At 50.1% G+C, this 24,368-nt stretch overlaps 1 protein-coding gene across 1 annotated transcript in view; it reads left to right on the forward strand.

Annotated features, from left to right (window-relative positions):
- Positions 1 to 7,428: 7,428 nt before the first annotated feature.
- KCNJ3 (potassium inwardly rectifying channel subfamily J member 3) overlaps positions 7,429 to 24,368 on the forward strand; it is a gene marked incomplete at both ends in the record, with an annotated part of 38,618 nt that continues 21,678 nt past the window's right edge. Inside the window, 2 exons of the mRNA XM_084288830.1 lie at positions 7,429 to 8,106; positions 12,414 to 12,630. Of these exons, the coding sequence (XP_084144956.1) occupies positions 7,429 to 8,106; positions 12,414 to 12,630 (895 nt within the window). The remainder of the gene's footprint in view (positions 8,107 to 12,413; positions 12,631 to 24,368) is intronic.

Genomic DNA, 24,368 nt, shown 5'->3' on the forward strand with positions numbered 1-24,368 from the left:
AGGGAAGCCAGGGAGTTGGAAACACAGACACTTTGCAGCCCACGTGAATCTTTTTGTTCTGTCAAATGTCACGGCTGCATCTTGCCCACTTTGGTGTTAGTGCTGGCAATTGAAGGGGACTGCAGGAGCTGACTGCCTGCAGCTGGAATGGGGCTGTGACAAACAGGCAGAAAGAAGTCGCTGTAGTGCAGCACGGGTGTGAACGGGGCAGGTTCTGCTGCCATGGAGGACACAAATTTTAGCCCTTAATTCACGGAGTGGGTGTGCAGACAGCACTGTGCAGGGCAGAATGAATGGGAAGAACAGCAGACTAATTAAAACAATTGCAAATCGGTCTTTTCGGGAACTAAGAGCATTACAGCAGGACAACAGACTGTCAGGCTGACTTCTCCCCAGCGTATTTAAAAATGCAATTTAGAAGCAAGAAAAATGCCTTCAATTCTTACACTAAAATTCCGGGTTCTGCGTTGCAAATGAAGCGTGCACCCAAACGTGAGGGCTTTGCACAATCCCCCTAGAGCACCCATGCCCTGAGGCCCCGTGCAGCGATCAGTACCCTGCAGCCTGGCCTGGCGGGGACACGGGTGGCCCAGTGCTGCTGTGTGGTCAGGGAGGAGGCTGAAACCCCCATGGAGGTCTTGTGGCCATCCTTCATTTAATGGAGCACAAGCTCTCGTAACGCACTGTCCTTCATGTGGCTTTAAAGTGTCCCAGTCATGTTCAATCTCATGCAGCAATGCTGCACAGTTTGCCTTTAGTTTCCCCCTTTCATTTCATTCCCTGTACAAGCTTTTGCTCCAAGACCAGACTAAGTTATATTTTTTTTTTTTCCATTCCTGTCCTCGCTGCAGTATGTTGAATTAACTGATTGATTTTTTTATTATTTTTTTTTCCAAGATTTGGTGGTGACAAGTGGAAGCACTGAGACAGGGCAGAGAAGACAGCGCTGCAGCGGGCTGGGGGCTGGCCCCGTGGCTCAGGGTGCCCTTGGGGCTCTCCTCCCCAGTGGCCCCACACTGAAACAGAAGCCATGGAAAAACATGAAAACACTGAAATATGTGCTTTTGTGTGTTTGATTGATTTTTTCTTTATCACATCTTTAGAATAAGGTAACAGGGTTTTTTGTTTGTTTCTGGTCTTTGGTTTCTTTTGGGGGCTCTTTTTGGGATGCTGTTGGGTACTGTCTGCTCACCCTCAGAGCACCAGCACGTGGAGGTGTTCCCAAGGGTGTTTAGTGTCCACGGGGATTGCCTCGGCCAGTAAAATGTCTGCGAAACCATACTGACTTATGCCAAAAAAATAAAATGGTTTTAAAAATGTCAGGTAACTTATCTTCCCCGAGCAGAGGAATTGATTGGAAGGCGCAGGCAAACCATGGGGGGTGTAAAAATGGGGCACGTTTGAACCTTGAACATCCGAGCTTCCAGTAACTATGGTTACTTGTGATTTCGTACGTGAGCGCTTCATGGCTGGGAGAATCCCTGAATGGGAGATTTGTTCTGGATCCGTGGGGGCGTTTGCTGCACAGGCACGGGTTTTTATCACATCTTAGGGGAAGTAACGTCTGCGAGCTGACCTGCCGGAGACAAGGAGGATGCTTTGGCCAGCAAGAAGCTGGGAGCAACACAACCGGTGCCAGAGGCCCGCGGACCCTCGGTGCTGCACCCCATGGCTGGGGCCACCTTGCAGCTCCCCCGGGACCAGCCGTCCCCAGCCCAGCTTCCCGCAGCAACCGCGTCTCGTTGGGCTTTATTGGAACACCAGAGAAAATGCTCGTAGGCTAATAGCACAGATGGGAAATTTAGAGCCCATTTGAATGCTTGTCTTCAGCTAATAACCACTTATTGTCTGCAGAAGAAAGATGTTTGCTGCCTTTCTGCTCTAACTGTTGATCTGAAACGAAGATGGATTTAATTTCTCAGCAACATAGCTGTATCTTTCTGCAATCGGCCTTTACCTGTCAATTTTGCTGAGCAGTTGCTCTAAAGTTGTGTGAGCTATAAGTATGTGCTGTGCTCTGTTTCTTTTCTGGAACTATTTTAGCCACTTTCCTTTTATTGTGCTGTTTTGGAGGTGATTATTCCTCTCCAGGTCTAGTACTTTGCCCTTCTTGTTACTGAATTATATATATATATATATATATATATGTATTTAATTCCAAATTATTATCTCATTTTGTCAAAGCATTTTAAATTCTAGTTTTGTTCTCATTCTTCTTTCAGTGCCTCTGAGTTCGGTACTGTCTGCAGATTTAACAGCCCTGCTTCCAGCTTCATCCACGGCTAGAGCAGGAGCCACTGGAGGCCACTGCCCAAAGTCAGTTATTAATCCCTCCAGCCCAGCTCTAACCCCTGGGGGAGGCACCAGCTGCAGCTTCTCAAGAGCTTGCACAAAAGATATTGCACTTTTTACAGGAGGGATAACAATTCAAAACCTGTGATGCCTGTGAAGAATTCAACTGGTGATAGCACGGCTGTGAGGGACGAGGGGGTTAAGCGCGGTGTGTGGCAAGAGATGTGGGCTGGGAGGTGCTCTATGTGGTGCTCAGCGTGTAGAATCTGGTCCCGAAAGGAAGCAGCAGATGCAGATGTAATCAGAAATACATCAACTTTCAAGCAGAATACAGAGTCTTGGCTGTTGGCTCTGTAAAACTTGGTGCTGATGAGCCAAATCTCTGATCTTTGTGCGTGTGCACACACACAGCTCCTCGCTTAGATTGAAAACTTACCTATTTTGTTGAGTTTTAGCCTTCCTGACCTGCTTTCAGGAAATCTCCCACACGCCCCAAATACATTATCATTGTTTGATATAGTCCTGCTGACATGATTACTCAGAACATCAAAGGCAGCCTGTCTTGTTAACTGAAAAAGAAATACACAGCTCGTTGGGAAAGCTGCCCCTGATCGGGGTGGGAGAGCACCACGTGAGAAAACCCCAAATTCATTTGTTTTGGGTTTTCCCTACTGACTAAATCCTTCAGCTCTGATCCCCCTAAAACACCCGTGTGCCTGCCCACAGTCCTCTGGCGGTGGCTGGGGAGAGGAGTGCGTCTGGCCACAGGTGAGTTGTGTTTTTCTGAAACTTGGCTCTTGGAGGGTGGCTGCAATACCCTGGTCTTCTGAATGGCTTTGGCAAGGGCTAGCATCGCTGCAGTTGTCTCCAGATGCATCAAAAAATCATTCTATGTGAGGAGTTCATAGGAGAGCAAAGAAAGAAAAGGTGAAGGCAAAAATATAAACAGTAGAGCATAGGAGCCTGGAGAGATTTCATCTCAGAAAATGCAAACAGTGACAGATGGCACTGAGCTCCAGGACTTTCGTCTCACGGTAGGTGTGTGTACATACCTGACCATATTTGCCTGCATTACAATTTTGGGAATGAACCCAGTCATTTTGCTGTGCTACAAGGACGTCAGCGATCCGAGCCTGACCAGCTTTTTGGTTTCACACTGGGAAAACATTACAGAAAAGCGTGATACCTGCAGGGTGTGTGGAGGAGGACCCGCAGCTGGGGGGTTTGTTTTGCTGTTCCAGGTGAAAGGACGGGGTGGAAGGAGCAGCTTCTCTGGAGCAAACCGAGGAAGGGCTGCAGGCAGGAAGCCAAGGCTTTTGCCTCATGAATTTGATAATTTCACACGGACTGCATGGCACCTGAGGTGGCATTTTCTGTGCCCAGACCAGGCACGGCGAGGAGCAGGCAGGCAGGAGGGAGGGAAGCTGCCTGAGGCGTTGATCGCTGCAGTGCCAAGCGAAGGCAAGGGCTTGGATCCCTTGCAACACAGAAATATAGCACACACAAAAAGTTTCTGCTTCATTTATTTTTAAATTGACATGGCACAGCTCCTAGTGGGGCTCTGGCAGGACGGCAGAGGGGACACAGCGGGTTTGTCACCCCGGTCCCAGGCACGCTGCTTGTGAGATCTGTGAGCGAGGAGCTCCAGCCCCAGGGAGACAGAGCACCAAGAGAATAATGAATTTGGTCTGAAGCCTTTAAAAGGGGGAGCTATGCAGCTGCAGAGCGCTCATTATCTACCTTTCCTAATTAAAGCACAAGTTCCCAGCCCAGCGATGGCCCACCAAGCCTATTGATTTCAGCACAGGCAGTCCCTAATGAAGAGCGGGCGATGCCCAGCCAGCGCTGCCAGTCGGGTAATGATGCCCCTTGTCAGCCAAGCCATCACAAGTACGCTTTCTAAACCATCAGCACTGCTAAAAACAGCAAATTAGAGAGATTTCCTTCCATCGGCAAGGCTCTAACCTGCTGCAGCCATTGGGAGGCCTCGAGGTGGCCTTGTCACAGCTCTAAGCCACCAAGAGCCACAGTGAGGTGGGTTTGGGAGCCCAACACAACTTCATCAGGGCACTGCTGTGGGCTCACGGGGTTATAAACCACCTGGGTAACGTCACCAGAGAATCTGCAGGCCTGGGAGTGCAGAAGACAGCGTTTGGTGACAGCTCTCCCAAACGCTGACGGAGCACCCAGCCGTGGTGCCTGGGGGCAGCCGTTTGAGGCGGTGTCTGTAGCTGCTCCCTGCGATAGATCCTCGTTGAATTTCTCCAGTTGCTTATTGAAGCCGTGGATATTTATAGCTTCCCCGGTCCCCCGTGAGGAGTCCCTCAGGGCAGGAGGATTTTGCGTAAGCAGCATGTGAAGAAGCACTTTTTTCTCCCCTTTGGATGTTGGTCTATGTGCGAGAGCAAACCAGAAAATGGGCATTGATCACTGAACCAAGGACTGCAAAATGCCAATGTAAATGCACACGCTGTAGTCAAATCGATAGTCCTAATGCCGCCTGCAGCCAAACAACCGGCCCCTCTCAGCTGAAGAAATCCATCCTCAGCAAGGGGAGCCTCGGCAAGGCTGGCGTCTTGCTTAAAACCTACAAAAATGCTTGAAAACAGCATGGGTGAGGAAAAAAATAATATTGGAAAAATAAGATCGAGGCAGGTTTTTATTTTATTTTATTTTATTTTATTTTATTTTATTTTATTTTATTTTATTTTATTTTATTTATATTTTCTTTTTCATATTAGAAGTCAGACAGAGAGCACTGCACCAGGACACGTACACAGGTGATGCCTTTGCTCTTCTCCAGTCACTGGAGAGAGCCAGGAGCTGCCACCAAGCACATCTTGGCCCCGTCCATGGCCAGCCACCAGCCTCTGCCCCTCAGAAGGGACCTCGAGGGGAACAGAGCTGCGCAGGACACCGGGAAGGCCATGCCCACCATGTCAGGGTACTTGCATTTTTCAAAGAAACATTTCATTTGGCTTCTCCTCAGAGTGAAAAGAAGTCACTCTGAATTTGGCCAGGTGTTAGCAGTAGCAGTAAAAGTGACGTTGCTTCGTAATGGTTGGGTGTAGTTTGGTGGGATGCTACCTTCTGCCGGGTGGGCTCTTCTCTGGTTTATGGCTATCCAGCCCTTCCTGCAAGAACAGGAGGCAGAGGACACATACTCCCATGGTAGGAATCACAGAAATGGAAGGGCACTTCCATTTGTTCTTCCATTTGCTTCCATGTGTGGCTACCTCCAACACCAGGTGCCATAGGACTCTGAGGTCGGTGTCCATGCATGGGTTCAATGGGCCCCAGGGAGCTGCTCCTGCTGCAGAAATCTGGTCAGATTTGCAGCTCTGGAGCTGTTTTCCTGATTTTACTGTGCATTTGCTTACGAACCAATTTGATGATTCACGGTGGAATTTTCTGTTCTGCAACCTAAGAACATTGAGAGTCTCAATTTGAATTTGAATTGGAAATCCCCACATGGGTTTCCTGAGTGGCTTTGCATCCAAATGAGTGTTTCCTTCTCCTGCCATGCATCATTACGTTCCTGGTTCTGGAAGCAGGACTGTTTGTATCAACGGCATGCCTAATTGCAGAGAAAAAAATCACTCAGCTCATGATTTGGACGGGGAAAAGGGTTCTGGACTTTTCCTCCCTAACTCTGCCATGGCTGAGCTCTGGATTTAATTGAGAAGCACGCGTGAGGCGAATAGCATCACAGACATCAGAAGGGATGGGAGTTTAAGATACAGTTCCTGGGTGTTTTTACCTTCCCCCCCAGGTACAGCATAAGGACCCGAGCAGGCATCTCCAGTGGTTTCTGAGCTGCTGGCTGGCAGGAAACAATCCCTCCAGGGTGTCCTTAAGAGCAGAGTGTTAAAAGCAGAGCGTTCTTGTCACCACGAGCTTCACATGACAAAGGATATTTGTAAAGTCTATGATTTTTCCAGTACTCACCTTATTTCCTCACCCCACCAGGTTATGCAGAGCACACAGGTTGTAAGTCTGCTGGCCTCCCCAGGAGCTGGGAGAGTTTTGAATTTCAGTAATTAGAAAGAAATGGCTTCCTTTACACTGCTGTGGTTTCTGTAACCATAACATTGTGATTAACAACATAAGAGCTATAGCCACCCCCTTAAATTTAAACATTTAAACTGCATCACTCCAAGCTTCCTTAGCGTGTAGCATCAGTTTGGAGCCTCACCAGCACCCCGGGCAGCAGGTGGCTGCCACCAGCTTGTGGCCCTGCTGCTAAAGCCCGCTGTGCTGCTGGCTCAGCCGCTTGGTTTGCGCTGGGTCACGCTGCTTCTGCTTTTTAAAAACCATTTAAAGATCCCAGTGGCCAAGCACCCACCACACCCTAGATGTGATTTTGTGATTTCCATTTTTTTTTTTAATCTTTTTTTGTTTGTTTGTTTTTGTTTTCTCCCAGTTTGAAAACGTGTGCTGGCCTGGCGTTTTGGACTGAATTCCCTCTGCCCCTGCCCTTGCTCCTGGCAGGGGCTGTGGCTTTTGGGCACTGGAAGGATCTTGCTGCCTTCCAGGTCTGCACATGAGGGATCTTTTCGATCTTCTCGCTGCCTTGCAGGTCTCCCCTCATCCCCGTGGCTGCTCTCCAGACCCTCCATCGTTCGTGTCCCTTCTGAACTACGGACAAAAGGACTGCAGACGCGAGGGCTGGGCACGATACCCACTCGCCAAGCACAAATTACCAAGCACAAAGCTAATTACAGCACACCCCAGCCCTCTCCTGCCTTATTCCTCACCCGCCGCGGGAGATGCTCCGAGCGCAACGCGGGCTGCGGGGCGTGGCGGGGGGCGTGGCCAGGACCTGGGCGTGTCCTGGGCGTGGCCAGAGGGGGGCGTGGCCAAGGGGGCGCGCCCTGCCCGGGGCCGCGCCGCGCCGCCCCTGCCGCCGGCTCCGCGTGGGTGGCGGCCGCGCACAGCGGAGCCTCCGCGCCCGCAGAGCGGCGGCGCCGTGCGGGGCCGTTTCGAGCCGTTTCGAGCCGTGCCCAGCCGTGCTGAGCCGATCCGAGCCCCTCCGAGCCGTGCTGAGCCGGTGGGAGCCGTGCCGAGCCGTGCCGAGCCGTGCGCGGTGCCGTGTCCGCGGTGCCGTGCGGGGCGGTGCGGGGCGGTGCGCGGAGCATGTCGGCGCTGCGGCGCAAGCTGGGGGACGACTACCAGGTGGTGAGCACCTCGGCCAGCGGCGGGGGGCTGCCGCCGCCCCGGACGGCCCCCCGGGGGAAGCGGCAGCGCTTCGTGGACAAGAACGGGCGCTGCAACGTGCAGCACGGCAACCTGGGCGGCGAGACCAGCCGCTACCTGTCGGACCTCTTCACCACGCTGGTGGACCTCAAGTGGCGCTGGAACCTCTTCATCTTCATCCTCACCTACACCGTGGCCTGGCTCTTCATGGCCTCCATGTGGTGGGTGATCGCCTACATGCGGGGCGACCTCAACAAGGCGCACGACGACAGCTACACGCCCTGCGTGGCCAACGTCTACAACTTCCCCTCCGCCTTCCTCTTCTTCATTGAGACCGAGGCCACCATCGGCTACGGCTACCGCTACATCACGGACAAGTGCCCCGAGGGCATCATCCTCTTCCTCTTCCAGTCCATCCTGGGCTCCATCGTGGACGCCTTCCTCATCGGCTGCATGTTCATCAAGATGTCCCAGCCCAAGAAGAGGGCCGAGACCCTGATGTTCAGCGAGCACGCGGCCATCTCCATGCGGGACGGCAAACTCACCCTCATGTTCCGGGTGGGCAACCTCCGCAACAGCCACATGGTGTCCGCGCAGATCCGCTGCAAGCTGCTCAAAGTAAGTCCCCGGGGACACCCCGCTGTCCTCCTCCGTGCCCCCCCCCCCGGAGCTGCTGGTGCTGCCGAGCAGCATTTGGGCAGGGAGCATCGCTGCTGTCCCCTGCCTCTGCCGTGGCTGCCTCCGTGTGCCCGCGGTGCTCGTCGCGCTCAGCCGTCGGGCGCCAGACTTACACGCACCCGGCCACCTGGTTACCCGCAGCCCTATAGGGTAATGTTTATGTGCTGTGCTGTTTTACATGCATGTCTGTATAAAATGCTCGGTTTCTTCCCTGAGAGGTAACACTTTGTAGCTGGAACTCCTCGCTGTGCATTTCAGAAGGAAGCTGTGTGCCTTCCTGCTGTGTTTCTGTGCTCCCGGGCAGCGGTGTGTCCCGCCGGGCTGAACTCCATTTACGTGGTGCATGAACTTCACCGAAAGCAGAATTTAAAAGTTACACATTTTAAAATCATGCTAGCAGCCCCGCATGTCTGAGGAAAATAGGGTATTTGTCTGAGACTTATTGCCAGCCTTTTATTTATAGGGGAGCGGAAGGAAATGTGGAGCGGGTGGCAGGGGACGGCTCGGGTGATGTTTGGTGTGTGCAGAGCATCCTGCACATTGCCCCGGGCTGGGGGACATGGGAACTGTGTGCGTGGGGGTCCCTTGGGGGCATCCCAATTCCTTCCCTGCTGCCCTGCACAGGGAGGCTCTTGCCCTGTCTGCTGTACCCGGGTCCAGCGAAGCACAGGTACATTTTTTTAGGGGCAAGATTTGTGGTGTTTTGGCCCAAATAAGTGTTTCTGCTGGGGTTTGCAGGCAGGATCCTCGCTGCTTTTGCTGAGCTCTGCAGGACCCCCACTGCATCCTAAATAATGGGGGAGTCCGTGGCCCAGAGGCTTGCCCTTGCCTGCAATTTCCGTGGAGTCGTGGGGGACACAACAGGAATTAAAACATCTGCACAATTTCTCCCGTCTCCTTCCTACCGTGCCCGGCTGATTTTTGCAGCTCGGGACTGACATCACTGGGGATGCTCTCACTGCAGCTGACCTGGAAGCATCTCTTCCCGTTCTCTTCTTCTTGGGTAATCAGCTCAGGCTGCGGTTACGTTCTCCTGATGTGAGCTAACGCCGCTTGTTTCCTCGCAGCCGAAGTTTAGATGGCTAAATTGAATTATGTGCAATTAGCCTGGTAAGTAATCATCCAGTCTTTAGAGGGCACCACAGTGACCCCTCAGCTGCCTTGCCTGCCGAGGCCACGCTGACCGGGGAGGGATGGGACTGCCGCATTTAACATGCATCTTTAATAGCTTTCAGGAATCAAAATGAGTCATTTCTATTACAGGCCTAAAAAAAAAAATAGCCCTTTTTGTATCTGTGTGGTGCCTCTGATGGAATTTTAGAAGTTAGAGCTTAAAACTTAGTGTGGCTCCACCAAATTTCCTGAACTTTAAATGTGTGGAAGGCTGCCTTTATGGATGAAGTCATGTATTCGTGTTCTGTCATAATGCTGGAGTGACAGGGCTGAAGGGTTTGCAGCTGTTTTGTTTCTTTTTTTTATTTAAAAAAAAAAAAAAAAAAGTAAGAAAACCAGAAGAGCCCAGGGAACCTTGGCATAGCAGCAGTTCAGACAAAGCAAGCTGTCAGAGCTCAGGGATGTAATTTGTGTTGTAAAAAAGCTCCTCTGTAGGAGCTCCGTACGCGGGCAGGTATAAATGGGTAGCGAGAGGGAGAAGAGCAATAAAGGGCTAAAAGGAGGCTCTCCTGTGGGTGCAGTTGCTAGCCAGCGCTGCACATCACCTACCAAATTTCTCCGCAGGGTGCAGTCCTCACGCTGTGCTGGGGAAGCGGTGCCTGGCCAGGCTGCTGCCCGGGGAAAAAATAAAAGAAAAAAAAAAAAAAAAGAAAAAGGAGGAAAATCCAGGATTGCAGCAGGGAGAGCAGGGTGCTGCCGTGCTGGGGCAGCCTGCTCGGCTGGCAGCGGCAGGGCTGTGCAGCTGAGGGCTGTCGCTGCTCCGGGTTTTCTTGCTGGTTGCATGCCCATGGGTGCTGGCACAGAGGAGAGCTCGGCCCCATGCTGGATGCCCGGCTGACTCCCATGGGTGCACCCTGCCTCGTGTACCACCCTGTGTGCCAACGCGGGGCCACCAGGACAGCCGCAGGGCTGGCACACAGCTCCTCGTGGGTGCTGCTTCTTAGGGAGAAGGGTATTCCGCTGTAACAGCTATGTACGACTGGAAATCCTACTGGAGTTCTGGGCTTCTTTTTTTTTCCTGGGAAGACCGTGCTGGAGAAGAAAAAATAATAGAAAGCCATAAAGCTGGCAACTTCATGCAAAGACTCATTCATTGGAATAATCGTCTTGCCAAATGGGTCTCCAAGATTGTGAGCAACTTGGAGAAAACTTAGATGTGTGGATCTGTGCATGGCACAGCCAGAGGAGTCATTCAAGGTCAATACTTCCACAGCTGTAGTGTCTAGGGCAGCAAAATATTAAATAATTTTATATTTAAAATATAAAATATTAAAATATAAAAATATAAAGCCAGGTTTTGCACCCTGGCTTGTGCTGAGTCCTGCCTGTTACTCAGGTGTAGAATGATCTGTGCTTTGTAGCAGTTCAGCTCCCAACCTTTATCTGGGCTCCTGGAGGAGAGGCAGCCCCGGTGCCCGTGCCCACCACACCACTGGCAGATGTGGCTCCGACCACCACAGCCACAATACTTGGGGCTGCCCTGGTGGTCCTGATGGATGTCATGGCACTCAGGGGGAGCGTGCCAGTGCCGACAGACTGCGGCAGCGGCACAGCTCTGGGGCGCCAGGCAACATCCCGCCCATTTTTAACCTTTTTCCCATCGTTTTCTTCCCCCGTCTGCATTTCATGCCTGTTTCCCTGGACTTTTCTTTTGCCGTGTCCCTCAAGCACTGAATTCTCTCTAACGCCCATATTTTATCAACCTTCCATCTGTCAAGATGCCCATTATGCTGTCATTTTTTTTATTGCAAAATAGTTCCCCCTGCTTCATCATCTCCTGCGGCCAACCTGTGTTGGTCAGGGTTTGGGTGCTTGCTTCAGGCCAAGCTGTCAGGGAGCTACTCTTGGCTCCTGCTTGGGAAGCAGCCATGAAAAACTCCCCTGAGGCTGGAAGGTGGCACCGAAGGCCAAGAGGAGGCCGTGGAGGGGGCTCACAGAGGTTTGCAGCCGGGCCTTGCCCTGCTTCTCCCGGCTCCGCTTCCCACGTGGCGGTGTGGGAGGTGTGGGTGCAGGAGGTCCTGTGGCAGTGGTTCCCTCCTGGCACTGTTCCTTGCTCTCTTTACGGGCCATGCTCGTTGCTGGGCTCGTGTCTTCGTCCTTTTGTTGCAAGGCAGGGCCCCGGCAGGCTGGTGTGCTCCTGAGGTGTCTCAGCCTGATGCCCTGGTGTGAAACCGTGAGGCGTTCGGACACCGGGGGCACAGCCACGAATCTGAATTTGTGCACACATAACTTAAAGCCCATTTCTTAGCTGGATCTCCAGGGCACTGGAAGAGGTTATTGTTTGCTTGGGATTAGATCTCCTTCCAATCCAACCACCATTCAGTGAATATTTTAAAAATAGAAACCAAATCCCAAGCGAGGCGCGTAATCCCTTTTTGCCCGGTCTGCTTCCTTTTCTCGTGGTTTCCCAGCTGATTCCCACCCGGCGCTGCCCTGCCAGGGGGAGCCCCGAGTGCTGGGCTCGCCTCACATCGGTTTGAAGCGTGGGGAGTGAGGGGAATTCATTTCAAGCGGTGATTTAACAGTTTGGGGGCTGCGCATGACAAACACAAATTTATAAAACCCATAAGGAAAATAGCAGCAAATTCTGTAATAAAAATACTGACCAGAAAGGGCTGTAGCATGCTATTCGTGCTTCTTCACACTATGCAGAGCAAAAATAGAGTCAGAAGTGAAGGGGGTGAGCGCGTGGCTGTGGGCTGTGCTGATGGCAGTGCTGATGGCAGCTCCCAGCACGGGCTGCGGGCGGCACGGCGTGGTGTGCCATGGGGGCGCTGAGTTTGGGAGTGATTTTTGTCATGGGCTTGCTGTGTAGCTGTTAAAATGTGGTTTATAATGTCTTGGTGGACAGCGGTAACTACAGCAGTGACAGCTTTTCTGGGCTTTTTTTTTTTTATATATTGATCTAAATGACAGTGATGTCAAAACCGTCTTGGGAAACCCTATGTTGGGTGGGTGTTGGACGTTGTTCGGCAGCGCCGGTGGGCCCTCGCTTTTTGGGGAAGCTGGTGGCTGCCTAAACTGCCCTGACTGCTCTTTCTGCTCTCTCTGCTCTCCCCCCGCTGCTGCTCCAGTCCCGCCAGACCCCGGAGGGCGAGTTCCTGCCTCTCGACCAGCTGGAGCTGGACGTGGGCTTCAGCACGGGGGCCGACCAGCTCTTCCTCGTCTCGCCGCTCACCATCTGCCACGTGATAGATGCCAAGAGCCCCTTCTACGACCTGTCGCAGCGGAGCATGCAGACGGAGCAGTTCGAGATCGTCGTCATCCTGGAGGGCATCGTGGAGACGACGGGTGAGTGGCGGCGGCTCCAGGCACCGCTCTGCGAGCCAGATGTTGCCAACGCTTCCAGGCGGCCCAAGGCTTGGTTTCACTCGGAGAGAAAACATTTGAGGGATTTTTGGGGAGCGTGGTTGTTCCCAAGGCGATGCTCCCCGCGGGAGGTGAAACCCTCACTGCATTTGGTCTGAGATTTTTCCTTCCTGGCAGGCAGAGCCTGAGTGCTGGAGCCTGATGCCAGGAGCAGTCGCCGTGCCCTGCTCTGCTTTCTGTGCTCTGGTGTCAGTGGGGAGGCACTCGGCGGGGACACCAGAATGTCTTGTGCCATTTTTCCAGGGTTTCTGCACTTTTCTAGCATGGGAGGTAATCCCACAGACCTCAGGCTGTGGTGTTTTGGTTAGGCCAGCCTTTGGACCCCGTGAGGCTGGTGACAGCAGAGAGGAATCACTGGTGCTTTTCAAGGAAACCTCCTGCTATTTGCATAGCTGGCTTGAGTAAGGGTTTCAGGGCTGACACACAGACCAGAGGACTCTAGGTTTTTTGTTATTGTTGTTTTTTAGCAGAACTGTTTTAAACACAACTGGTTGCAGAAAAGGAGTTTTGTAAATACCTCATTACAATTCTAAAACAAAGTCGTGTGTTGGTATACTTCTGGGTTTATTTTTGTAAATATTTTCAGTGTCGACGTTATACACAGAACAACAAGGAAAGGAGGTATTTTCTGAATCTGTCAAGCCAAACTCATGGAGGCTTGCAAATGCTGTGACCTAGTTTTATAAAATGAGATGAATATTGGGTAAAATAGAGCACAGTAATTCTATCTTGATGAAACATGGAGGGATGAAAGGTTTCTGAAAAAAAAAAAATATCATTAGAAATGTGAGTAAAGGAGAACGGAGGAGAATCGGAGGAGAAAGAGACCCGAGGGGCAACCTTGCCCATAGGGTGCCCATATTTTAGGGGAGGAGAGGCGGGTGCTGTGTGGGGTTACTGCACACTTTGGGGCCACCCTTGGCCAAGCACCTGCAGGACTCCAGCACCCGCAGGAGCTGGGCCCATTGACATAACCCCCCGGTAAAGCAAAGCGCACGGGCCCTGTCGGCAGGGAGCCTTATGCAAGCTGTTACTGTGCGTGGAAATCCTGTGCTGCAGAAACCTTCCCCCTAAGCTATCCTCAGTTAGGTTTGCATCTAGCAGCCTGCAGTCACCCTAGAACAGAAGCAATAATTTGAAGGGAATTATTATAAATATTTAAAAAAATAATAACTCGCAGCTTGCTGTATTGGACTTCTTGCAGCGAAAGCTGGTGGGGAGCTGGCTCTGTGCTTCCTTCCCTCCCAGCGTAAGGCAGCCAGGTGCCCTCGCTGCAGAGTGCAAGCTGTGTCAGAAGGCAACCCAAGTTTTAAATGTCTGCTGGCGCGGAGGGAACGGCGAAACTGCGGAGACCAGAAATAACTTGCAGTTGTTTAGAAACCAGGGTGCTATTTTCGGGTCGGTGTAAAAACGCTGCCTGTTTTTCAGTTTGTCTGTGAAAGCCAGTCATGAATGTGAAGATTTATTTTTTTTCCAGTTAATTCAGATCGCGTGCAGCTGGAAGGAGAGCTGTGGTGTGCTGGTGGGTCTCACGGGGCCGGGTGAGCCCCAGTTATGCTGTGTGTGGTTTGGGGAGACCGGCCTGATGGTGGATGTGTGGGCTGCAGGAGGCAGGCTGGAGGGAGAGCAGATAAACCCTGGCTGATTTGCAGAGGGATTTTTGAAGGGATACTTGTGGTTGCAGGGACCTGCAATGGATGGGATGGGTCTGGGAGCCCGGCACAGGGCTGCTCTGTGCCAGCCCAGGGGTCAGGGCAGGGGCTGGCAGCTCAGCCTGTGCTGCACGTGGGCACTTCTGGGCTCTCTTCGTACTGCTGGAAGCGCTGCTTAATTTAATTACGGAAGCAACCTGTGTGCAGCCACCCATTACCCTTCTATCAGTTTCTGCATGAAAGACGTGATCCTTATTTTATATCTTTAAATAATATGAAATCCAGATGCCCCGAGGAGCTGAGGCTGCCCCATCCCTGCGGTGCCTGACACCAGGCTGGGGGGGGTTTGGGCAGCCTGGGCTGGGGGAAGCCAGCCCCAAACTGCTCTGCAGCTCTTTGAACTGGATTTTAAAGCTTAGAAGACTGTAATTCAATACTAGAACGCCACGAAGATGGATGAATTTGTGTAATTATGCAGTCTTGGCATTTCATTTCCTTCCAAAGGTCTGAAAGTCAAGTTCAAGCGGTGCCGCGTGGCGTGCCTGCTCCCGTGCTGGCTGCGATGGGGGCTGCGTCTGTCCCTGAGCTGTGTGGGCTGTGACAGGGTGTCTGCCTGCTGGGTGCCTGCTGGGTGTCCTCTGGGGACTGTCCTTTGAGATACACTTGGACTTCAGCTCTAACATCTCTCTGTGAAAGCAGCTGCATCCACTGGGATGTGGATGGGGACGGTTGGACCAGGTGATCTTGGTCTTTTCCAACCTTAATCATTCTGTCGTGTCTTCGTTCCCAAGCACTGTAATGTGTGCTGAGCTTTTAGGAGAAACTTTCCCCCAACATCAGAGGCGTTATTTTGCTCCTGTGCTGTGTCTACTAGCTTGAGAAGGCAGTTCAGAGGAGCTCAGAAAATAACGTGATTCCCAGTGTCGTCATTCAGCAACCATCTAATACAGATAATTCTCTAAAGTCACCATATTATTTTCTGTTTTTGTAATTTTGTCTTGAGGAGCTTCAGGACCGTGGAGGTGAGTAGCTTTTTGCAGGCCCCAGAAATGCAGTGCAGAACTGCACTCGCTGCTTTCCGCCCTGGTCCTTGCGGTGCAGTGCAGCTGAGCAGACCTTGCCGGGGTTGTACTAGGGGAATATTTGCTGCTGATCATTTGTAGCACATTTAACAGAAGAGGCTTTGATATTCATCAGTTCTGCGGCTTCCAGAGTTTTAAACGGAGATCTAGTGCTTGCTGCCTACGCTCCTGCTTTGTTTTTCAAGTAAATTATTTTCTGTGTGTGCCCGAAGAGTGCTGTGGAATTGTGCTCGGATCCACAGCATCCCTTGTAATTAACCGGGTGCTGACGCATGTGGCTTGTGTCTCTTGGAGATCTGCTGGTCCCAAAGTCAAGAATTAGACAGCAGGCAAATAATAGTAAATAGCAAAAATATTTGTTTCATGACATCCTCTTCACTGCTCTTCTATTTGTATTGATACGACAGAAGCGGCCTTTGGTCTGAAAGAGAACAAAGTGAGAATGAGAAGGTGGAAAACAAACACAGATTGTGGCTCAGCAAAGGGAAACTGGGAGATAAGGAGAGGCACTGGAAGGATCAGTGGGGTTGATTCATGGCCCTTTACGTGTTTGGTGTTTTGAAATGCTTCAGCCTTGACCTGTTCTGTAACTCGTGATTCCAAACTACGCTGAGCAACCCAGTGGGGTCCGGTGTGTGCCGTGGTCTCGGCTGCCTCCCGGGCAGCGCAGGAATTCCTCCCACAGCTCTTCGTCACTGGAATTTTGAGTCCCTGCGCTGTGTTTTGTAGGTGTTTGAAAAGAGCTACGAGAGGAAGGAAGCTTTTGCATGCCCTCGTGCTGCAGGGCTGCACTCTCTGGACCCGTCATTAGGCTTACTAAGGTGAGAACTGTGCCTCCCTGTGTCCTTAGTGAAGCTGGGCACGGTGCATCTCACAGCGGTGCTGAGCAGCTCTCTGCTCTAATCCATGTATCTGTAAAAATAGGAATTCAGCACTCCTGATGGCGTTTGGCCTGTGTCAGCTCATTCTTTTGATCAGGACTTGGAGCCTCTTGGTTTTCTCTAGCAGGTGCTTATGAAGTCTTTTTTTTTTTGACTTTGTTTTCTGTGTTAAACTTTTGATATGCAATGCTACCAAGGGGGGCAGAGGATTAGTAAATGTATACAATAAATTTTGTGTTGACTGTCTGCAGGGACAGTAAAGATTTCTTGGAGAAGTTTAATGAGTTGTTTAAGCAGGATCTTCTCGCTTGTAAGTCCCACTTGGCTGATTAAAATCACCGTTTCCGATGCCTTCTCTCATTAAATCATATGAAAATGATCTCTCATAGATACCTCCCAACTTGATTAAATTAATTTACTGCCTAGTCACAGAAGTTTTAATTTCCAGAAAAGTAAACATTTCCTTCTGCTTTCCGTGCCCTCCACTGCAGCTTGTAGGTTGCTTAGATAACACCGCGTGATGTATTTTTCAGGTTCCTAAGGGCTAAGGTAAGGTGTTCCCCTGCTCCACAGCTGAAGAAGATGGGAGGCAGACGCGGCTCAGCCCTGGAGGCAGCAGGGCTGGAGGTGTCCCTCTCCAGCAGGCCCTTTCCCTCAGGGAGCAGAAGACAAAACATCTCAGCAGATGCATTTTCCAGTGCCTGTTTTCCCTCCTCCCATCGGTTTCACCCAGGCTCACCCCACGGAGCCCTCCCATGGGTGCCCACCCTGGCACCTGGGGGCTCCTGGTCCCCTCAGCACCTCTGGCATGAATTGTAGGTGGAAAACTCATGCCCTGGGACTGCCACAAAGACCGAGCCCTGGAGTGCTCCCTGCAAACATCCAAGGGTGCTGGGGCAGGCTCTGGGTCTTTGGTTATTTTGGGGTCTTGGCCCGCTGGCTAGCGATGGAGGAGTTGGGTAGCTGGAATGCTCAAGCGGCTTTTTGAAATTCAAAGATGGTTATGATTCATAAGGGTAATTGATAATCATCTTGAATTATTTTTGATACATATCCAACCCCTCCATTATTATGATAGCATATAATTTTGAAGAACGCTCAAAGCGTTTATTTTCACAACCTATTGTCCTGATCTCACATTGTTGTGATGGAGAATTCGCGGCTCCATTGTCAGCCCTGGAACAGCAAAACTTGCAGGTGCTGTTGGAGGGGAGAACAAGTTTTGACTCTTATTCTGCAGTCCCTTTAAGGGTCCTTGCCTCCATGTGTATTTAGGAACACAAAGCCTTTTAAAATTGGAGCATTATCCTGCGACTTACTGATAAGCGGCGGAAATTGCTAAAAGATGATGAACTGTTAATAAGAACGTACAGAAACCTGGCAGGAATGGTGTATGAATCCATTTTCAAAACTCATTAAGTGTTATTTTGAAAACCTTTTAACACCATTTTCTGATTAAAGAAATCAAACAGCTTGCCATGCTTTTTAATTAAATAAGTAGAGAATGGAATCAAAGACATATCTCACTGTTTTTACCTTTAAAAAGAGGAATAGCTTAAATTATGGAAATGTGGGTCTTCGTAGAAAGGTTTCTCTCAGAAATGGATACTTGTGAATGATTTCAAACCCGAAACAACTTGAGTGAACAAAGAGCCGTGATACAAATCTGAAAGCTGGTGTGATTTAGATAATTTCTAGAGCTATTTAAAAACGTTTTTCCTATGCATTATTCTCAAGGTCACTTAGCTGTGAAGAAGCCGCAGTACGAATTGAGCAAATTTAGAGTTGGAGCAAAAAAAAAAAAGTATTTATTCTGTTTTTATCTTACCATTCATGTTTTGGGGTTTGGCTATTTTTTATTTTTGCTGGTTGGTTGCTTGTTTTGTGCAGGTGCGGGCAAAGTATTGTGGGCAGAGGTGCAAGAGAGTGCGGATACTCAGGGGATGCTCTGGGTAACCCCAGCCGAGGGTCAGGCTGAGCTGAGTGCTGTGGAGTGGGGCTGCACTGGGGGGCTCCCATCCAGGCACAGACGTGGTGATAGTACCACGGCTGTGTTGGTGTAGGAGCTGCCTGTCTGAACCTCTCCTCCGTAGAACATCACCACCTCTGCACGACTGAGAGAGAGGTCAGCATGGTGTGTGGCTGGGAAGGAGATGGGAGAACAGTTCAGCAGGTCTCCCTAATGAGAGGGGTTTTTTCTTCTTTTGTTCTTCGTTATTTTTTTAAACTTAGCCTAAACATGATGAAATAGCCACTTAAGATGTCACAGTCTCAGCAGTTCACCAAATCTGTTTCCAGTGCTGGCGTTGTGTAGTCTGCTAGTGGAAAGAGCGGTATTTATTGGAGGCGAAGGCACGGACATTTGTCACTGTCAAAGCAGGGATGTGCTAAACGGCCACAGCTTCCCTCTGGCCCCTGTGGCTGGGCCAGGTACAGCCAGATGGGTCAGAAAAGGGGAAAAAAAGGAATCTGTTTTGGTATCTAGGCATTGCCTCTAGAACAGCCACAACTGGCAGTCTGACCTGGCCTCAGCCCTCTGCTGCGTGTACTGAAAGTGTATCACCAATGGTTAGCACTTGGAGAAACTACTGAAAATGGCAGATTTATCCAACATGAACTGAAAACTGAAGGTGAATGCATATGATGAGGACCCGGTCTTAAATTAGTTCCGGTCCAGAACCTTTTCTTTGGTTTTTATCGAGGGATGTAAATCTCTCTGTGGAAATCTGCATTTCAGATGGGTACATGGAAGTGGTGAAAAGAATGAAAATAAAATCATGGAAAAGAGGCACTTTTTTTTTTTTTTTTAAATTTCCCTTGGGTAGCTTCTGCTTTGGTGAATTAGTTATTTAATTATGACTTATAAATGCATAGTATTTTTTAATGATAATGAAAGGATCTAAGGTTCAGTGGAAATGTAGCAAAAGCAAATGGGTTTGTGTGCTGTTTGTAAGGAGAAGCAGCTGGAGGAGAGCAGTTTTGGGAACTGCATCCCTTATGTAACTTGCAAGCATTGAATTTCGGCTAACGTATACCTCCTGCTTGAGGCAGAAATTCCCCAGAGTACTGAATTCCACTGCATAAAACCTTCATGGCTCTTTCCCCTTTTTTTTTCCTAGATGCCTTTAGAGATACAGAAGAGAAAAATGGTAGTGGTTTTAATCCCGAGCTCTGCAGGAGCTTTCCTTTCACCATATATAAGCTGAATAACTGGTGATTCATCAGAAGTCATGTCTTTGTAAAAATACTCGTTCACGCTTAATCAAACAGAGTATGTTCATCTCAAATGTGTGAAATACTGTGGTCTGTGGTGGAGTAAGGCAAAACACTGTGGTCTATGGTGGAGTAAGGGGTGCTCCCCACATCCCAGCCTGCTCTGCCCCTCTCAGGGAGACTGGGAAGCCAGCAAGAAAGCTCTGCAGCGTTCAAGCTGTGCTGTTTCTCTCCCATTGCTTTTTCAGTTAATAATAAACCTAAATAGGAGGCCATAGCTTCATTCTCGTCCTCTTATCACCACGATATCTCTTGCTGGGCTGTGTAAAAGACTTAGTGGTTTTCTGTATTTCTCGGCAGAAAAAAAAAAAGCAGCTTTGGCTAAAGTAGTCCCGGCACTGGAGTCACAAGGATGGTTTTGTGGATCTGCATGGAGACCAGCTTAAAGTCGTGTCCACGTTTTGCCACGTGCATATTTTGTACAGTAGCTGTTCCCGTGCTAGTTCTGCCTGGGTTTCCTGCAGATGCCTGCTGGGTGCCAGCCAGCAGTGCCCAGCCACAGCAGCTCCTCCCAGGGGTGCTCCTGCTCGGGAGGAGCTGACTGTGACCACAAGATCAATGAACGAGTTGATTGCTTCACCCCTGGCTTAAATGAAACCCTCAGAACCGTCACTTGCTAATATCGATCTGATTTAAACCCAGGTGGATCAAGTTACCTCTTTCTGTTACCGCATTTGTGCAGAACGAGGAAATCCAGGCAGGAATCCCAGTGCCCGGGGGTCAGCGCTGTCAAACCTGGGCCAGACGGCTGGGGAGAGCTGGCAGCCTGGGTCCTGGACACCCCCAAAATCCTGGGAGGGCTGGTGTAAGGGATGGGGTGCTCGCCTCTGAGCAGCCCAGAGACCAGGCTGGGGACCCAGCATGGGCATCACCGCAAGTGGAATTCAGTGGGAATGGAAGGGAAACTCTGCCACTCTCAGCTGGTGTGGCAAATACTTCCAGGTTTTGCACTTTTTACCCATTTTCTCATAGACTGCATCTTTCTCATTTTGTCTTGTTTGTTAATATTGTTATAAAATATTATTTAAAACTTCAATCTTGCAGGGCACTCCAGTTCTTTCCTCTTCGGCAGCCCCATTCCTCTGCCTTAGGAGGAAACTAAGCTGGTTGGACCTTACTTGCTCTGGCCAGCCCAGTTTTGCCCTTGCTTGCAACCTTGCTGTCCTCTGGCTATTAGAATTGTTTGGTTATTTTGTGCAGTATTTTCCGTGGTTGGAACTTATCCTGGGCTGCAATTGCCCATCCGCTGCCTGTCCCTCCGTTCGCACTGCGGGTGCTGCGGCTGCCCCTCTGCACCTGCCTAGATGCGTGCTCGTCCTGTTCTCATAAATGTTTCATGGGGCCCCGATTGCTGCAGCTGATTCTCAGAGTATGTGAGGACACGTTTTGTGAACCCTAACTGGATTTGGAGCATTTAAGTAGTTTCTAAGCCTGCTTTCGGCATCCTGAGTTCAGACTCCTGTGCTGATGCTGTTTTAGCCAGCTAAATGTTGTAGTGAAGACTAAACCTGGAAAGGCCGTAAGCACCTGGGGCTTCTCAGGGTCCTCTTTTATTAGCTCTTTCTCCCTGTTCATCAGTGCAGTATTTCTCTCCTTAATTCACTTTTTGCTCTTAATTTCTTTTGGGTTGTTTCTGGATTTAGAAAGCTTTGGCATTTGCAGTTGCTGAAGGGAGCCTGCTGTTGTGGCAGCTCCTTGACCATTACGGGTGGAAGGCTCATCAGACGCTGTCTGCTTCTGCGGCAGGGAAGGAGCACTGAGGAGGCAAGCAAGTGAAAAGATTTTGCAATATCAAGGAGTAAAAAACCAGACTGGAAATGCTGCTAGGTGCTATGAGAAACCTGCGCCTGGTGGCCAGGTCTGTGAAGCCCTTCTAGTTTGACTTCAGTTTGCAAACCTGGATTAATTAGTATTGTGCTGGCTGGAAAACAAGCAGTTAGAGCAGTTTGTGCTTTTCCATATTCCTTTCTTACTTTTAATTAGAAATTTTCATATTTTCAAAATAAAAAAAAACTCTGGTGCCTGTTCATTCTGAGGAAATTCTGTGCTTCCCAAGGAAAGCAGGGATCAGAGTCCTTCATCCACAAGTGGCTTTCCTCCTGTATTGAATACTACTTGTGACAAAACCAATTTTTTTTTTTTTCTTTCACCTGGGAATTCATCTATAAATTCATCTATAGAGACCTGCAGTGTTCATTACTGAGCACTCTCAGCTAGACATACCAATCAGGATCCTAGCCCATTCATATTAAATGAGCACAAAACTGTTTTTATCCTGCCTTACAGTAAGAAATACCCTTACTAGCATGGAGCTGTCTCAGCAGTGGGTTGTGAAGTGGCAGTGATCAGATGAGCTGTTTCTTACCCCTTCTGTTCTGGTTCCCTCGCTCCTTGCTGCAGCAGCCGATGTCCTTGCTTCTGTCCTGGTACATGAACACAAGCTTTAGGGAGCTGTCCTGGTTCAGAAGAGCACGAACCAGATGAGGCCATGGTGTGTATCAGATCCCTCAGCCCCTTGGTGGGCTGCTCCACTGTGGTGTTATTTGTAGGATTTCCCTAAGTACTGTACTGGTACGCTGACAAGGAGCAGTCTGCTGGGTGGCACCACGGAGGGGCTGCATGTCTGCATGGAGCAGAGCTTGCAGGGGATTTTACCAGGCAATTAGCAGTTTTATCAGCTGTGTGGCAATTTCCTTCTAAGCATACTGGGGGAGATGACAGTGGAAGGAGGGAGGACAGACTCTGAAAGTCCAGCATTTTGTACGTCTCAGTGATGTCTTAAGGGTTTCACTGTGAATTGTTACTGCAAAGAGCGAGGGTAGCAATTCTGTACGAGTATCAGTGAAAACCTTCAGCAAGGCTCTTTAGGAGCTCCCAGGGTGCATCTGCATTGTCAAAGATCTGCTTGAATTCCCAAGAAGAAAATAAGCGGTCATCCTGTCTGTGCTTTGGACATGAATAGTCTTTTAATTCTCTTTAACATTTCCATAATCGCTTATGTTGACATTTTTAACTTGTCGAACATTTCATATGCTTTTTATTCTATAATGAAATCACTGAAGCAACAGCATTTAACAACCCCTCCCAAGGCTGTGGATGACATAGAGGCACTAGGATGCGTTTCAGTTTCTGGAGAGTCTCTTGCTGTTGTTTTTTTTTTATGCTTTTTCTTTTTTTGGCTGATACTGGGCCAGCTTACTGGGTGATAGGGTAGTGTAGTGTAGCAAATATAGTGTATGGGTAGAGGCAAGTATAAATACATCCTGAGCATATGTGAGCTATATATATACGTATAGATATATAAGAAAAATAAGGTCAGCCTGCAGAGGGGTGAATGAGGTTGAAATTTGGTAACTTCAGTGCTACCCCTCTGGCTGACATACCAAACTGCAGCATGTTGTGCGTGGAGTGTTTAGTATATTCGTGGTTGGCAGGCTGCAAAGGGAGGCCACGTGCTGCTGGCAGCCTTATAGCTGTGGCATGGGTGCACGTGTGTGTGTGCACAGGCAGGTGTGTGTGTGTGTGAGCGTGCAACAGAGCAGAGAGCACGTGGTGGAGCAGGGCTGCGTGGCCTCCCACCACGCGGGTTAGCCACGGATCGCGCGGTGGGGGCGTGAGTTGGGCTGCTTTGCTGCAGCTAGCGAGCGAGCTGGGCTTGTTTTCCGCCGACGCCTGCTGGATGGAGCCTGCCAGCTCCCCTGCTCCCATCTGCTGCTGCTTCTCCCTCCTCGCCGCCCAGGCTCTGCAGCAGCTCGCCGTGGCGACGCGTCTTGGGTTCTGCCGAGGGATGCGAGCTGGAATTGGGAGGGTGGGGAAAAGCAGTAACTGCTGGTTCGCTACTCTGGTAGGAGGCTCTCGGAAAGATATTCTTCGTTCATTAGCTGCAGAAATGCATTTGCTTTAACTTCCATCGTTGCAGCCAATTTCCTTAAAACTCCATCTAATTTTTTCTCATGGTGAAACCTTGGTAATGAAGCTCTGCCAGTTCATACAGGGGAACACACAAAAGCATCAAGAAGAGAAGGCGTGAGACGAGGTTTTTATTGGGTTGTACATCACAGAAGAGAGCACTCAAGGATTGTGGGCCCATTCTGGAAACCCTTTAAGAAAATGTTTCTTTCCCAATTATAAGTATCACAAATTCTGGTTAACCGGGTAAGGTGGGCAGCACATCCTGGCATGGTTGGGAAGGCAGCAGGGGAAGTCCCAAGACATGGGTGAATATTTTAAAGCAATTTGTTGGAGTACCAGTAAGAATTCAGCTTCCAGGACTAATTTCTGGTTCTGTGGCCAGGTCGGGTCTGTAGCATCCATGTAGTTTGGCAGCAGCTGCGGGGAGGAGCTGGCTAGCTGGGGCCAGGCTTGGGGCTGGCTCTGCATCCCTCAGCTCTGGCTGTGAGCAACGGGAGCACGGCTTCAGCTTTCAGCCTCCTGGGCAGCCCTGCCCAGTGCAGCTCTGTCAGCAGCTCCTCGGCTGTGTATGGGAACGGGCCCTTGGGCACCAGGGGTGCTGGGAGGTGGCACAGACTGGGGGGACTTGCAGGAGATGGAGACAAATGCTTTCCTTATGAAGCAGGAGGAAGCTTTGCGTTAGGAGTACCACTGAAAGCAGATTATAAGGCAGATTGCTAATAAAGCCCTGTCTCCAAACATCGATAACGCACCTTGCATAAGCATCCGGTGATGTACCCTGTGTATACATCTCATTCGCTATTGTAGGTGGAGGTACTGGTGAGAAAATGCACGGCTAATGCCTAGAGTTTGTTTTCTTC

The sequence above is a fragment of the Netta rufina genome (assembly GCF_964035555.1).
Source record: "Netta rufina genome assembly, chromosome: 6".
Taxonomy (NCBI): domain Eukaryota; kingdom Metazoa; phylum Chordata; class Aves; order Anseriformes; family Anatidae; genus Netta; species Netta rufina.